At 35.7% G+C, this 15,641-nt stretch overlaps 1 protein-coding gene across 2 annotated transcripts in view; it reads left to right on the plus strand.

Moving 5' to 3' along the window:
* gabra6b (gamma-aminobutyric acid type A receptor subunit alpha6b) overlaps positions 1-15,641 on the plus strand; it is a 49,026-nt gene that overhangs the window by 13,278 nt on the left and 20,107 nt on the right. The window contains exon 8 of one of the 2 annotated variants that reach the window (XM_038302198.1): positions 6,720-7,006. In XM_038302198.1, coding sequence (XP_038158126.1) covers positions 6,720-7,006 — 287 coding nt within the window. The remainder of the gene's footprint in view (positions 1-6,719; positions 7,007-15,641) is intronic. The other variant, XM_038302200.1, reaches the window with a different exon arrangement.

Below are 15,641 nucleotides of genomic sequence, written 5' to 3' on the forward strand. Positions count from 1 at the left end.
ACTAACCACAAGCTTGTAGATGTTTTGTTTTGTTTTAGAGTTTCCATTTTTTTCTTGATGTTAAAAGCTTGCTTGTACAGATATCATCAATCAACTTTAGATTGATTCAGAAATCAATGACTCGACTCCCTAATTGCAACCTTTGCAGGAAAAGTGGCTAATGTGAATTTCAGGCCCTGTTTTCTAAGTACAAAATCAGACCCTGGTCTTTTAGAATGCAAAGCGGGAAACGAACAGTTCAAGGTTCTTCCTTAGATTCATGGATCAGGCCTGGTTAAAATATGGGAAAAAGGTTTGCTTGAAGAAATGCTGTTTAAAATGCCATTTTAGGTGCTGATCTCACTCTCATTTGTATTCAGGTTTGCAAACCCCCATCCCAATAGCTACAGTATGTGTATCTCACAGTTTTATTAAAACAATTTTAACTGTTAACAAATAAAATAAGTCTGATGTATTCACAAGTTAATTGTCATTTATAACATTATGTGCTTTAAGTAAGCTATAGTGAAGAATATATACATATACTATAGAACCTGTTTCAATAAAACACACATTTCAATTACAGCACTCTAACAAAGCATACAGTATGTATTTTAATCTTATGCATTTTGAATTAATATTTCCCTGTTTTTTTTTAAAGAACTGTTCCCTACTAGAGATCAACAGAGACAGTGATATTTTGTTGGAACTTAGCTTTATTTTCCCAATTCTACCTTCACTGTGGTGCAGCTTAATTACTCAGGAATAATTATGTGTTTTGGAACTGGTGATTCCAGGGCCGAGAGGATAAGGATGTTTACTTGGCTCTCCTCCGAGCACTTACAGGTTCCACATCCTCGCATTACATTACGCTACAGTTACCACCCAGTTTCAGCCTTGGGAGCAGAGAGGGTGAGACTCACTAAACAAAGACAGGGATGCACTGACACAAGTAACAGGCATGAAAAGAGACAATGAAGAAGAGAGAATTTTTGAAAGTACATGGGAAGAGGTATCATTTGCAAATGCAATTTCACTTCTGGGAAATTCTACAAGCTGCAGCTGAGTAAAATTATACTGCTGACTCTTACAGCTCAGAGCTCTTTCCTCTTCCTCAGAAGTGAGTCAATGCATCAACAACCCTGCACTTTGCTTTAGAGAATAGATCAAGTTATTAGTATCAGGGATGGAGTTTAGACCCCGTGCAGGAATTCAGTCTGTGACAACTCATTGTTATCATTCCCCCTGCTGTTTATTGGTCTCCCACTGTTCCATATAAGATATGTTCATTTTTTTATGAGATACAACTAAACTAGCAAAACAGGAGGATTCAAGATAAGGTTTGTTTTGTTTTGGTCTTGTCATTGTAAGTAGTTTTCAGCATAAGTTGTTAAAGGACAAATCTAATTCCCTTTTCTATCATTGTTCTTCTGCCTAAAATTAGTTGTGTAAAGTACTTCAGTGTATGTTAAAAAACCCACCCCTGAAAAATGCAGGGATGAGACACATAGCTTCCCAAAATAAATATGCCTCTTGAACTAAATCCTTCCCATGAAGCTCTAAAGTGTAACCTATGAAAAGCTGCAAGACTGGCGGAGTCCAACCTGCACTGGTGTGAAGGCAGACAGCTTTTCTAATTTATCTTATTTTATTGTTTAAACTTTGCATGTATTATGGGGACTTTAACAGCAAACAAGTTGCATTGTACTTCAGTTACTATCTCAGCAGTTATTGTCTTAACCCTTCTTTAGATTTGAAAAACCACATTTAGAGTGGATATGGACATTTCCCTGGGCTCTTCACTAATGCTGTATTGGTAAATATGTGTTGCATTGTTTCCAATATCAGGAAAAATGCCACACTGCTCTTCCTAAAGCTTAGGTTCAACAGTCAATGGAATCCTACAAACTAGAATAAGCTTTCGTTATATTTGTGATTCTTCAATAGTTGGTGCACATTGTTGAGTTCCAACTGTTGTGGCAACAAAACAACAACATTAACAACAAAAAAAAACAACAAAAAAAACAATTTTATATTTAAAAATGTTGTTCCATGAGTTTCCCTTATTTTACAGGCCATGGGTCACAAAATAAACCAATAAGGATGGACTCTGTTTAGAATGTGGATGTTTCAGAAGTTCAGGGTCTTTTCCAAACAATTATAGAAATATTAAAGAATGTTTATCAAAATGTTCTGTTTCTTTTTGTGCACTCTAAAAGTTCTGTCGTATTTTTGCACAGTGCATTTTGTATGTAAAATACCTTAAAAAAAAACATTTTCTAGTTGCATTCATATTTTGGATGGCACATTAAAGGGAAGATAAAAAAGGAGAATGAGTACAGCATGGGAGAAGAGAGTGTACATTAAGTCATGATGCCTTGTGCTGGATTGTCAACAACCTCAGCAGAAGCTGAGAGTCCCCCGAGCCCAGGTTTTACAGGCTTAATTGAGTGTGGCCTAATTTGTATCTTACTTTTTCCCTGTAAAAGCACATAAATGCCCCAAGCGTTTTATTTCTATCCTGTCTTTTTATTTCTTACCCATCCCACACTGTTTTGCTCCTATTCTGTTGCCTTTCCCTCCCACCCTGTCAGCCTTTCCTCTCATGTCCCCCTTTGCTGTGATAGAGACATTCACCAATGCTTGACTGGTAGAGGAGGCTGTATTCAATAGTTGTAAGCTCTCACTGTTTAAGCTTATAGAGAATGCTTTTAAAAACATTATGAGGTGCATTAAACTCCTCCATGGTTCCTAACGCTTTTAATGAAATGTGCACAACCAAAGTACACATTTGGTTAAAATGTGGGCAGAAATGTTCAATGACCCTTTTTTTTCCCTGTTTGCTTTAGCTTGATGAAATAATTTAGATATATACTTTACTAATGGGCCCCTAAAAGGGGTTTACTTTGTCAGCATCTTTAATTTAATACAACCAGGTTTGAACCTAAACAAGACGATAGAAAATGTTTTGACCATGGTCTAAATCCTTTATCTGAACATCACATTGTTCTGTATATAACAGTATATAGCACACATTTTTTTGTTCATTTTTGCACAGAATCCCATGGACAACTATTTAAAACTATCCACAAAAAGTACCTCTAAATAAACATTGCCATTCAATTTATTTTCTCTTTTTTTATTTTTTACTTTTAAGTTTATAAATATTCATCCCGTATGCAAAGAAAAGGAAGCTCTATGGTAGGGCACAGGGGTGAGAAATTAATTGCCCTTGCAAATAATAGCAATTTAACCAAATCCAATTTTCCCATTGCAGAAGAACTAAATTTTAATCATTACGTTTAGCAGAAGTAAGATATTGACCTTCTAACTCCAGCCCTTTAGGCATCGGGAATTAACGTGAGTTTGTCACCACACAAAAGGGAAGAGAAAGTTGCAGCTAATGATAGATCCATGCATGCAAGTAAACACACTTTCCACACTCCAGTAACAGCAAAGTCATATGACGATGACCTCTGGACAAGAAAGCCATCAAGGTCATGAAAGCAGTGAAACTCACATCTACCGTATTTTCAGGGTTATAAGCCACTACTTTTTCCCCACGCTTTGAACCATGCGGCTTAAAGGGGACATGGCTTTTCTGTGGATTTTTCCTAACCGCCAGAGAGGAAGTCAAAGTTGTGCTAATTTTCATTAAGCACAAGAAGAAGAACAAGTTTCCCAAATTCACACATTTTTACATTTATTTGCCTCATTAAAGCTGCCAAAACAATGAAGAGACTGGGCTCAACTCCTGCAGAGCTGAAATAAAGAGCTTAAGAAGCCCCATCTTTCAGAAGAAGCTTGTGGGAGCTAGCATTCTTCTTCATCCACCAGGGGCTATATATGGAGCTCCATCAATAGGTTTGATGGGAGACAGTTCAGTAGATATCGGCGCCTTATAGTCCGGTGTTTACATTTTTTTCTACAAAAGTAGTGGGCACGGCTATAGTCCGGAAAATAATATACATGCTTGTGGTTAATCTGAATAAAATCGCAACATTGGTGGAAAAAATACCACAATTTTATTTTTGGAAGGGTCATTTAACCCCAAGTAGGGAAGCTACCAATACCAGGATACTAAGGTTTTAATTTAATACTTAAAAGATACTTAAAAAAATACTTTAAAAAATATATACAAGTATCAGATTACTTAAATATGCTATAGGGATATGATTGCTAAATAGATAAAATGAGCAACACATCAGTAGATAGAAAAGAAAAAGGTATTTTCTAAGAAATATATGCATGGGATTTACAGAGTCGCAATACAAATGCTTTTAATTTGGCAATGCAATATATTGCAGGATTTCCAGCTTAGAATAAAAACTGTCTTTAACATTTTATGGGTTAATGCAGCAATACTATCACCATCTTTTATTGCAAATTATGTTATACCTTACAAAAATAAACCAAAATATTTTGAAAAGCTGCTGAGATCCGTTAAAACATAGTTAAAACATTTGACTTAAATTTAGTAGGAGATCAGAACCAGAAGACACATTAGTATCTAGTAGACATTTTTTCTTTCTGCTACTACTACACTTGCCAGGGTGACAAATCAGATTTGAGGGGGTATTTGCCGAAATATTGTAACTGTAATGAAGCCGTAGATTTTCTCACTGAGAAATTTGCAAACAGCGTGTATTACCTCTATTCAAGGGGCTTTTAACTTAAAAATAAACTTAAATATTTTCTGCTTATTTATTAACTTCTTTTATAAAATGGGAAACTTATTTATTTAATTTAATAATTAAAGATTTACAGTGACGGGAAATGATGTGACAGTGACAAAGATTGAGGAAATTACAGTCAGGAATTTGGAAAGGCTATTTCATTATTTGCATTACATCAAAATTCTTTCCAGTCCATTTATTTTTGTCTCTATACTGTGTCAGTTTGCCATGTTAATCTAAGCAGGGACAAAGCTGCCTGTCCACCACAAAATATATTTCATTATTGAATCCAGCTCAGCAGGAACATTGGGAAAACCAAAGGGACAGGAGCTCAAATTCTCACAGAGGGACCACATAGATTAAAGAAAACCCATTCAGTGGTAGAGTTCTGCCACAAGACTGGGTAAATAATAAAAGACTAGATTTGAATACAAAATGAACATATAATTTTAAAATAAATTACCTCATCCTAATGTTCCTCAGCCTTTAAGAAAAAAAAGGAGGCTATAATTTCTATACTCTGATATATATATATATGTATATATATATATATATATATATATATATATATATATATATATATATATATATATATATATATATATATATATATATATATATATATATATATATATATATATATATATATATATATATATATATATATATATATATTCATCTGATTTATAACATTCTTGCCTTCACCAGTTGGCAGCAGAAAACTCTTTGTACATATCACTAAATTGTTGTTAACAACCATTAACAGCACATTTACCATTGCTGGTTATAGTGCCCTAATTTTATAGATTTTATTCACTCTTATTTCTTTTCTTCATCTGACCAGGCATTATTTATCTTACATTGAGCCCTTTTTGAGAAGGCATTTTTAAACAACTGTTGGTAAAAGAACAATATCCCTCATTCTGCCAGAGTGTTAACTGGATCAATAAAAATGTATTAGAACCTATCTGTGTTTTACTATATGGCTATTAGTGTGAAAGTTGGTTATAACACTAAATTGTTAAATCAAACTCAGATGTATTATTTTGTTTCAGAGCTCTAGCATATATTCTTACTTGTCAAACTTTATTGAACTGCATTAATTCAAGCTACGAAAGTATATGTGGGTGAGTGTGCAAAGGCAGGATGGTAGGTGGGGGTGCAGCTCCTTAAATTATGCTGTTGAATAGCACCAGTACCACTACCCTGTGTGACTATGGAGGTAAATAACATTAGACTTTGTTATCTAGATTAAGCAAGTTAAGCTAGATACCTTCATGACTAGGGGTCATTAGTGCCAGGCACAGGACGAGTGTGGGGGGCAAAATTGACTCTGACCATTAGAAATACAGGCAGGAGGATTTTTTTCAGAAAAGGTAGGTGGTAGGTGTAGAGGCCCCCTCCAAAAAGATTGTGTTTTTCTGGGCCCTAGCAAAGCTGTCAGCTGGCCTGGGATAAGGTATATGTTGCTAAAAGTTAAGGTTAGGGTAAGGGTCTGGGTTAGAACATATGAGATGAATGCTAGTCACTGAAATGTCCCCATATGTCATGAAAAGAAATGTGTTTTTGTGAGTAAAAAAAACAAATAGTATGTCAGAGATTTGCACCAATTAAATGGATTAATCTAATTTTTTAGTGCAAAAATGTTACATTTGCAAAAAATTATAATGGTATTGCTTTGCTTTCACTCAGTTGGTCATTCAAATATATAAAATTAGATGCAGTTGTAGTCAAATAGCAAGAAAAGAAGCAGCTTTACACTTCCTACTCTTTTGGATCATGTTGGGAACATAGTAAAATACACATATATTACACAAAACTGTTTCTGTCTATATTAAGAAGGTTTCAAATCATCTCTCCCTCTCCCCCTTTAAAGCTATTGCATCTTAACAAAAAAGTCATTTTTAGATCCCTTTCATGTAAACGTTTTTCTTTACACCTCTATCCCAACCAAAATGCAATAAACTAAAATGCTTTATTGAAAATGCTGTTGAAGTTTGATGCATGCCAGGTATTTTTATTAAATGCACAGCAGTTTTTAACTTCTTTTTATCTTTTTTTCAGGTATCACCACTGTCCTGACCATGACAACTTTAAGTATCAGTGCACGACACTCCCTCCCAAAAGTCTCCTATGCCACAGCAATGGATTGGTTCATAGCTGTTTGCTTTGCATTTGTCTTCTCTGCCCTCATTGAGTTTGCGGCTGTCAACTACTTTTCAACACTCCAGGCAAACAGAGAGCTGAGGAAGGCAGCAGCCATTAAGGCAGCAGCTCAAGAGGCTGCAGCTGCAGCTGTGGCTCCAGCAGGAAGCACAGGGAATGAGGGAGACATTTCATCAGTAAGTCAGGTGCATTTTTTTTTCACCTTGTATTTACATTATTGTAGATCCAGTATTATGTGTAAATATCGTCCTTACCACATGTGAGCCACTTCTGAAAGTGTAGTACCATATAGGGAGGATCTCCTGCCTTCTGCTGAAAACCACAATATAATTTGTTTTTTGCATTTTTTTTTATCAAGCCTTTGGTTCAAATATTAGCAAAAAAAATTTTCATTGAATAATCCTTTAAAGTTGTTTACAGTTACAGGTGCTGGTCATAAAATTAGAATATCATGAAAAAGTAGATTGATTTCAGTAATTCCATTTAAAAAGTGAAACTTGTATATTATATTCATACATTACATACAAACTCATATATTTCAGATGTTTATTTTGTTTAATTTTGATGATTACAAATGACAACAAATGAAAATCTCAAATTCATCATATCAGAAAATTAGAATATTGTGAAAAGGTTCAAAATTGATGGCCCCTGGTGCCACACTCTAATCAGCTAATTAACTCAAACCACCTGCAAAAGCCTTTAAATGGTCTTTCAGTCTAGTTCTATAGGCTACACAATCATGGGGAAGACTGCTGACTTGACAGTTGTCCAAAAGACGACCATCGACACCTTGCACAAGGAGGGCAAGACACAAAAGGTCATCGCTAAAGAGGCTGGCTGTTCACAGAGCTCAGTGTCCAAGCACATTAATAGAGAGGCGAAGGGAAGGAAAAGATGTGGTCGAAAAAAGTGTACAAGCAAGAGAGATAACCGCACCCTGGAGAGGATTGTGAAACAAAACCCATTCAAAAATGTGGGGGAGATTCACAAAGAGTGGACTGCAGCTGGAGTGAGTGCTTCAAGAACCACCACACACAGACGTATGAAAGACATGGGTTTCTGCTGTCGCATTCCTTGTGTCAAGCCACTCTTGAACCACAGACAGCGTCAGAAGCGTCTTGCCTGGGCTAAAGAGAAACAGGACTGGACTGCTGGTGAGTGGTCCAAAGTCATGTTCTCTGATGAAAGTAAATTTTGCATTTCCTTTGGAAATCAAGGTCCCAGAGTCTGGAGGAAAAGAAGAGAGGCACTTCATCCACGTTGCTTGAAGTCCAGTGTAAAGTTTCCACAGTCAGTGATGGTTTGGGGTGCCATGTCATCTGCTGGTGTTGGTCCATTGTGTTTTCTGAGGTCCAGGGTCAACGCAGCCACATACCAGGAAGTTTTAGAGCACTTCATGCTTCCTGCAGCTGACCAACTTTTTGGAGATGCAGATTTCATTTTCCAACAGGACTTGGCACCTGCACACAGTGCCAAAGCTACCAGTACCTGGTTGAAGGACCATGGTATCCCTGTTCTTAATTGGCCAGCAAACTCTCCTGACCTTAACCCCATAGAAAATCTATGGGGTATTGTGAAGAAGAAGATGCAATACACCAGACCCAACAATTCAGAAGAGCTAAAAGCCACTATTAGAGCAACCTGGGCTATCATAACACCTGAGCAGTGCCACAGACTGATCGACTCCATGCCACGCCGCATTGCTGCAGTAATACAGGCCAAAGGAGGCCCAACTAAATACTGAGTGCTGTACATGCTCATACTTTTCATGTTCATAGTTTTCAGTTGGCCAACATTTCTATAAATCCTTTGTTTTTATTGGTCTTCAGTAATATTCTAATTTTCTGATATGATGAATTTGAGATTTTCATTTGTTGTCATTTGTAATCATCAAAATTAAACAAAATAAACATCTGAAATATATGAGTTTGTATGTAATGTATGAATATAATATACAAGTTTCACTTTTTAAATGGAATTACTGAAATCAATCTACTTTTTCATGATATTCTAATTTTATGACCAGCACCTGTATGTACATTTTTTAATTATGGATATATATATGTACAGACCATCTAAACTGCAGAGTAGCTTTTCCAAATGATTATCAGAACAGATGGTTCTCTAAAAAAAATTATTTTCCTTGGCCTCATTACATGCCTGTACCTGTCTTCATTAATCTCCCCTGATGTGAATGCTTCTATTTTTTTTTTCCTACTTGTAAAACAGAAAGGAGATTCTACAAAATACAGTGGCTTTTATTTGTACTTGCTGAGTTTTCAGAATGTTCCTCATTTTGGACTTTTATAAGCCTCTAGAACATAGAAAATGAAGTAGCGAAAAATGAAGAAAATCGGTAGTATTGCAACACGGCCTAAATAAGGTTCCTCATTTCCGGCCCTTGAGGTCTGGTGTCCTTCATACTTTAGGTGCGTCTTTGCCTCCACACCAGAATGAAATTGTTAAATTACTGTTCCTCTTCAACATGCAGCCAAGTTCCCCAAAGTCCTGCTAATGACCTGATTAATGGACTCAGGTGTGGTAAAGCAGAGGCCCATCTAAAAGGTATTGGTTACCCAGAATAGTGGAACTGTTGTAAAATGTGCATATAAATGATTAAGCCCACTATGACAGAAAATAGAGAAAGGAAACATTTTGTCAGTTATAAGCTAAAATGTGCTTGTTAGAAGAGGAAATTTGGTAAAATCCCTCAAAATAAATGTATTGCAGTAGCATTATACATAGATATACTAACTGACATAGTAATGGGATAGCACAGGGATCTTTAATTTGTGTCCGGTGTCTGGTGTTTTCCAACCTTTAAATGTGACTTTGATTCAACGCATCTGAGGCAAAAAAAATTGTGTCATTAGCAAGACTGGAAAACTTGACTGCAAACTGAAGAGGATATTAAACTTTATACTCAAGGGCATCTTTGGCGATGTTCACACTTCAGGCCTTAATGCTCAATTGAGATTATTTGTCTGAAATCCGATACTTTTCCGACATGTATTTGATGTCCTGTGTGAACTGCATTCACACAACTTAAGTATCCAGCATGCGCAGTAGAGGATGCAATGATGTCACAAGCGAGCATGTTTACGGAAGTAAATATGGATGTTAGTGCTGGAGCGGATCTTGCAGTCCTTCGTTTCTTTTATAGACCTCAGCCAGTGCTTCAACAATACAATCTTTTTAAGAGAGTTTTCAAAATAATGACTGTTCTCTGCATTATCATGTGCCATGGTTGTTTTTCTCCCAGTTTCTGCGTAGCAAGGTGCTGATTAGTGACCTTTGTAGAGTATTTATAACGTTCATGTTGGATGAATGCGGCCTGGCCGTTCAGACACAGGTCACACAGGTCAAACTGTCATGAAAAGGTCAGCTGCAGGCCGCATGTGTCCAAAAAATTGGATTTGGTGCACTTCAGGCTGCTGTGTTAAGGTAGCATTTATGACAGAATATTTCTCCTGAGAGTATTAATTTGCTCAAATAATAATAGCTAGGTCCAAAAGATTCAAATGCACCGTAGAATGACCAAGACCAGTTAAAGTGTGGTCTAGATATGTCTCCCTTTGTTCAAACCCATTCAAGTTTCCCTTCTCTGTTTTATAGTAGACAACTTTTTGTTTAGTAGGAAAAAGTAAATATAGTTTAGCATTTCATCTACTCCAGACTAACAAAACATTAAACCCAATCTACTCTTTATTATTTACAGAGTCTCATGGCAAATAGCACTAAAATGTGCTTTAGAAGATGTGCTTACCAGGGTTTTGTTTTACACATTTGCTGTATTTCTTGGTACAGTATACAAATATTTATTGGCAGGTTGCCAGCAATATATTTTTTAGTAAGAGTGTTTGCTCTCCTCAGGTGTTTATGTATTAATAACAGCTATGTTGGATTTTTTGTTGTCCTTTTGTACTTAACGTATACAAATTCAACACTGGTTATGGAACTGGCTTTTAGGAGTTTTATCGTTGCTGTATTTTGGTGAACAGTTGCTTCATGTAAACTCCCAGATTTCCTGTGTTTGTGTCCAGGCAGAACCTAAGCTTACTTGTGATGTTTAAAGGACTGTTGTGTATGTTTTGATGGATAAGATTGGTTTGTTCCTTCTAAAGGCCAAGTGGCTGTCAGAGTTTTGTGGTAAATGGTCCGCTCTTTCGATGTGCCTACCCCACTTAACCACCTGGCACTATGTCATTAAGTGGAAGCTGTGTAAAACTGTATTTTCTGGAGTTGGTTGGATGATCCTATTAATTTTGCCACACATTTTACCTTGATAAAAACCATTTAATTGTATTGTCATACTGAACAATTCAAAACTCTTTACTGTATAGAGTACCTAGTTTTGGCGTCATTAGCAAAGCACGTCTACTATATTTGTCTATGACTACTATTGTGTCTAAATCTCTAAATGTCACATAAGGGAACTGCAGTGCAATACAAAAATTATTTCTAATTTTGAGCATGCAGAACAGATTTTGGAGGCATGTGGTCACAGTATAATTGCTTTCATCATGATTGCTGGTGCCAGATGCTTTGTGATTGCAAATATATCTGATATTTTTAATGGACAGCATTAAATAGTAAAGATACAGCTGTTAGTTTGCTTTAGTTATGTTTTTTTTTTGTTTATATTCTGAAGTTTTAGTTATACATCAGTTAGTCCTATTTGCTTCAGAAAAAATGCATATTGGCTCTAATTCTATGACTGTTTCCAGCTATCTGGATTGCTAAATGTAATCTCAAGCTGAAAAAGTGCTGCAGCTCTCGGACAAAATCCGAGATTTATTTATTATTTTTTTTTCTTTTTATGTCCCATTAGATCCTCTTAACTTGAAGTTGCTAATAAAACAATTTCTGTATGTCACAGTACAAGTTGCCTAAAGTTTTGGAGACATTGCCGACCTGTGAAAATATGCATGTTTACTAGCTATTTTTTTTTCTTTTTTTTTCAATGAAAAGTAATGTGCCAAATCCTAGTTTATTTTTTGTTTTTTTTTTACCAGATTATTTCAACTTAATTCATAATAGTCCAAAAGACAAAGGCCAAATTAAACTCTTTATGCTAAGTTGTTAATTTTTTAAGTTATTTATTGTAACTGTAAATGAATCCTATAAATGAATCCTATAGTGTCATGATCCATGTGTTAATGTTAGGAAAAAAGATGGTGTCACATAATGAATGAGAGAACAGTCGATGTAACACAGATTGACAGCTAAACAGGATTTTTTTTACTTATTTTATACAATACGAGGTCACAACAGGGCTAACACAGTTATCTATCTAACACACCTTATATAGGAGTTTAACTTAATTAGAGCTAAGCATGGTTAGCACAGTGGCATTATTAAGAAGACTCTTAATGATAAGATTTCCAAGACTGTTAACTTCTTCTAATCCTATACTGTATGTCCCTTGAGAGTGTTACACTAGTAAATAGTATAAAACAGAACATAAACTAATCTTCCTGTTACCTACTGATTTCTGTCCTTATGAATTCTCTCATCTAAGGCTATGTTCCTTTAGCTTGAATGAGCATACCCTTAAAGAAGTGTTTCTCCTTTCTTACAGTGTTTACTTTTCACACCTTTCAAATGTCTTACACATTTTTAGCTTTGTCTGATTTTATTTCTTAACACCCAGCTGATACTTTCTGTATCAATTTGATGGAAACAAAAGATGATTGGTGCACCTTTAGCTTATAAATCAGATGATCATTAATCACAGTCACTCAAGTAATATATTTTCCAGGAGGACATCCTCATATTTGAATGTTCAGTCTATAAATGTGCAAAAACCTTTCATTTCAATCACATAAAAAAAAAAAAAACTTTCACACTGTTTCCAGTATATTTTTCAATAAATATCTTACGGGCCATGGTCCCTTTATAAACCTTGTTGGTTCTATGTTTATGTATATAGGTTTTATTTCTAGTCTCAGATGTGGTTAAAATTTCCCAATGGAATTGGTCTAGCTTTTCTACTTTCTTCTATATTAGATTAACACACATGCCGAACACAGCTTTTCTGTTATATGTTTTTACCTAAGTGATTGATCTCTTAAAGCTGTGTATTTGGTTTCTTTTAACCTATTTTTCTGTGCCTACAGGCACATTTCCAAAATTTCAACTCCCCCTCTCCAACTTCTATTGTTAATGGAAGTGTCATAATTCCCATTTTATTCTGGCTTTTTGCTCTGATCTGCACGCACAACAGATATTCAGACAGATATACATTAATGTGTGCAATTTAGATTAAACTATGTTTGCCCTCCCTCCACGCACACATCCACACAGTTTAGTGCTCCCACTTTCTCATATATTTTTTTTCTCTGTAACTATGTGATAACCACAAAGAGTGACATGAGCAGACAGGGGGTTGCTCTGCAAACGATGCTGCTGCAGATTATGTAAGGGCCATAGATTAAGCAGATCACTGCAAGCTCAGAGGAAGGAGGGCAGTGACCACAATAAAGAGGGGTGGGGACTTAGAAAGCGTGCCCAATCCTTTTTTATGAAACAAGATGGAGAGATGGGTTAGAGTGGGTTGTGGGTATGTGTTGGTGTGTGCATCTCTGTGTTATAGAATCACACAGAGAGAGTAGGAAAAGATAGAGTAGGAGGGATGCATCATGGAAAATGACTGCTTTCACCAAATATGTAGGTGGGAAGACTATTCATGATTTAGAAAAGAAACAAAAGAAAAATCCACCAGGAATAAAGGAAGCCTAGCAGTCATGAGGCAAAAGCGTTAGACCTATAGTTATTGTATTTTTTTTTTTTTTTTTGCTTGTTGTCTTTAAATCAGTACAGCTTTAGAAATGGCTCATATTACAAATAATGCTCTTACACAGTGATTAGTGCCACTTTGTATCAATTTGACTGTATGATCTGGTTGAACTGTAAAGTGCCTTGAGATGACATGTGTTGTGAATTTGGCGCTATATAAATAAACTGAATTTAATTGAATTTAATTGAATTAAACATTTATCAATATTATCCAGCGCTGCTTGTGCATAATTAAATGTCTGAAGTTAGATTCATGCAAATGCTATTTTCATCAGGTTCTAGACCTTGGCTCGGACAGATGGCTTCTCTTTACTGCTTTTAGATTGTTCTAGAGGTTAACTTTGTGCTCTGCTGCCACTGACTGAGATTCTAATTGTGACTTTTGCCAAAGGTTTTAGAAATCTGGGAACAATAGCCTTAACAAACTAATTAGTAATTGGCAAGACTCACTCTCTATCCACCTTGTGCAAATTGTAGCTTCTGTTCCTGGCTCCTCTTCCTTCACCTTTCATAGGGTGAGTAAAACATTATCATGGCCAGAAAAGTAACTGTCCTCCTGTACTCAATATGGTCTTCAGCCTTACAGATGTTGTTACACAACATGCACATGGATGATGCTCAAATTAGGACTACAGCCTTTTGGAAAAGAACTAGGAAAAACAAAAGTTAACCAAATGTAGTGGACAGCTAAAACTCTCCTTTATAAAACGCCCCAAATATGAGGGTGGATGCATTATGTGTCTTGCACAGTACACATCACAGAGTAACGCATATTTGTTAAACTCTGAAAGCGGGGCTGTGCTTATGAATCCTGTCACACGAAGTAAAATGAGAGGCATTGTTTCTATGTGGAGGGTAGGAATATCAAAAGGTACGTACTCTAGACAAACTATCGGAGCATCTTCCTATAGTTTCTATACCATATAGTAGTCTTATACCATTGTCCTCTTCCTTAGTTACTATCAGCGCTAGCGGAGAACACTTATCATGGTGACCGTTGATGCACCTCCACTTTGGCCTAAATGTCCTTACCTTTTAACACTAATTGGATGGACCCTCTTAAATGAGGGTTTTTTCTTTATTTAAATATCCTTGTTTGAATCAGTTCCATGTACACTTAACGTCGTACAATGTACACAGGTAATTTGAATAATGTATATATACGTGTTCTAATTTTTAGATTTAAATAAATTATAAGTTTGAGGGCATTACTGTATGTCAAGATCAAGAGAAATACCTTCTCATTACCCATTAATCTGGAAGAGTTTTTTTTTTTTCTAATTTTTATTCTTTCTGAACATCAGTTCAATGTTATTTGGTCTTCCAGCTATGAAAAAAAGTCTAACATTTAGGGAATTATGAATTAGAAAAGAAAAACTGATTTAATGAACGACAAAGCTCAAACATTGCAAGATTTTACTTATCGCTCATTTCTTGCAACATTTGCAGCACCATGGAGACATTTCATACATATACAGTGGAGCTGCTTTTAAAAAAACATGTTAATGTAGCACTTTGCTTTAATTCATTTCCGTTTATTTAAATAGCATCAGTTCAGAAAACATGACTTTAAGGCTTTTTACAGAGACGATTCAATCAGAAAATCGAGTCAGATTTGTTAAAAGTTTTCAATATTACCAGCTAATTTCATCAAGTTGTTGCCTTTGCAGGATATGCTCCTGCTGGGTGAGCATGTGTACAGTATGGTTAGTTTGACTTAACATTATGTATTTTTGGTCCGACGCATGATATAAACAGTCCCTAAGCCATAGTTAAATAAGGAAATCATGATTAGATGAGCACTAGGATTTTAATCAATCTTTGTTTTTATTTTAATTGTTTGCTCTATGACTATAATGAGAAGAAACTACCCTTGTAAATAACATGAGTGTACAGTAGAAAACAAACCTGCAGTTGACTAATTACAAGAAGTGTAGATTGCAGAGAAAAGACAGAAAATATATTCTTTCATTTTTACAGCTATTGTCACAGTCATGTTTTCAAATACTCCATGTCCTC

The sequence above is a fragment of the Cyprinodon tularosa genome, unplaced genomic scaffold, assembly GCF_016077235.1.
Source record: "Cyprinodon tularosa strain WSP-4 unplaced genomic scaffold, ASM1607723v1 ctg484, whole genome shotgun sequence".
In the NCBI taxonomy this organism is placed as follows: domain Eukaryota; kingdom Metazoa; phylum Chordata; class Actinopteri; order Cyprinodontiformes; family Cyprinodontidae; genus Cyprinodon; species Cyprinodon tularosa.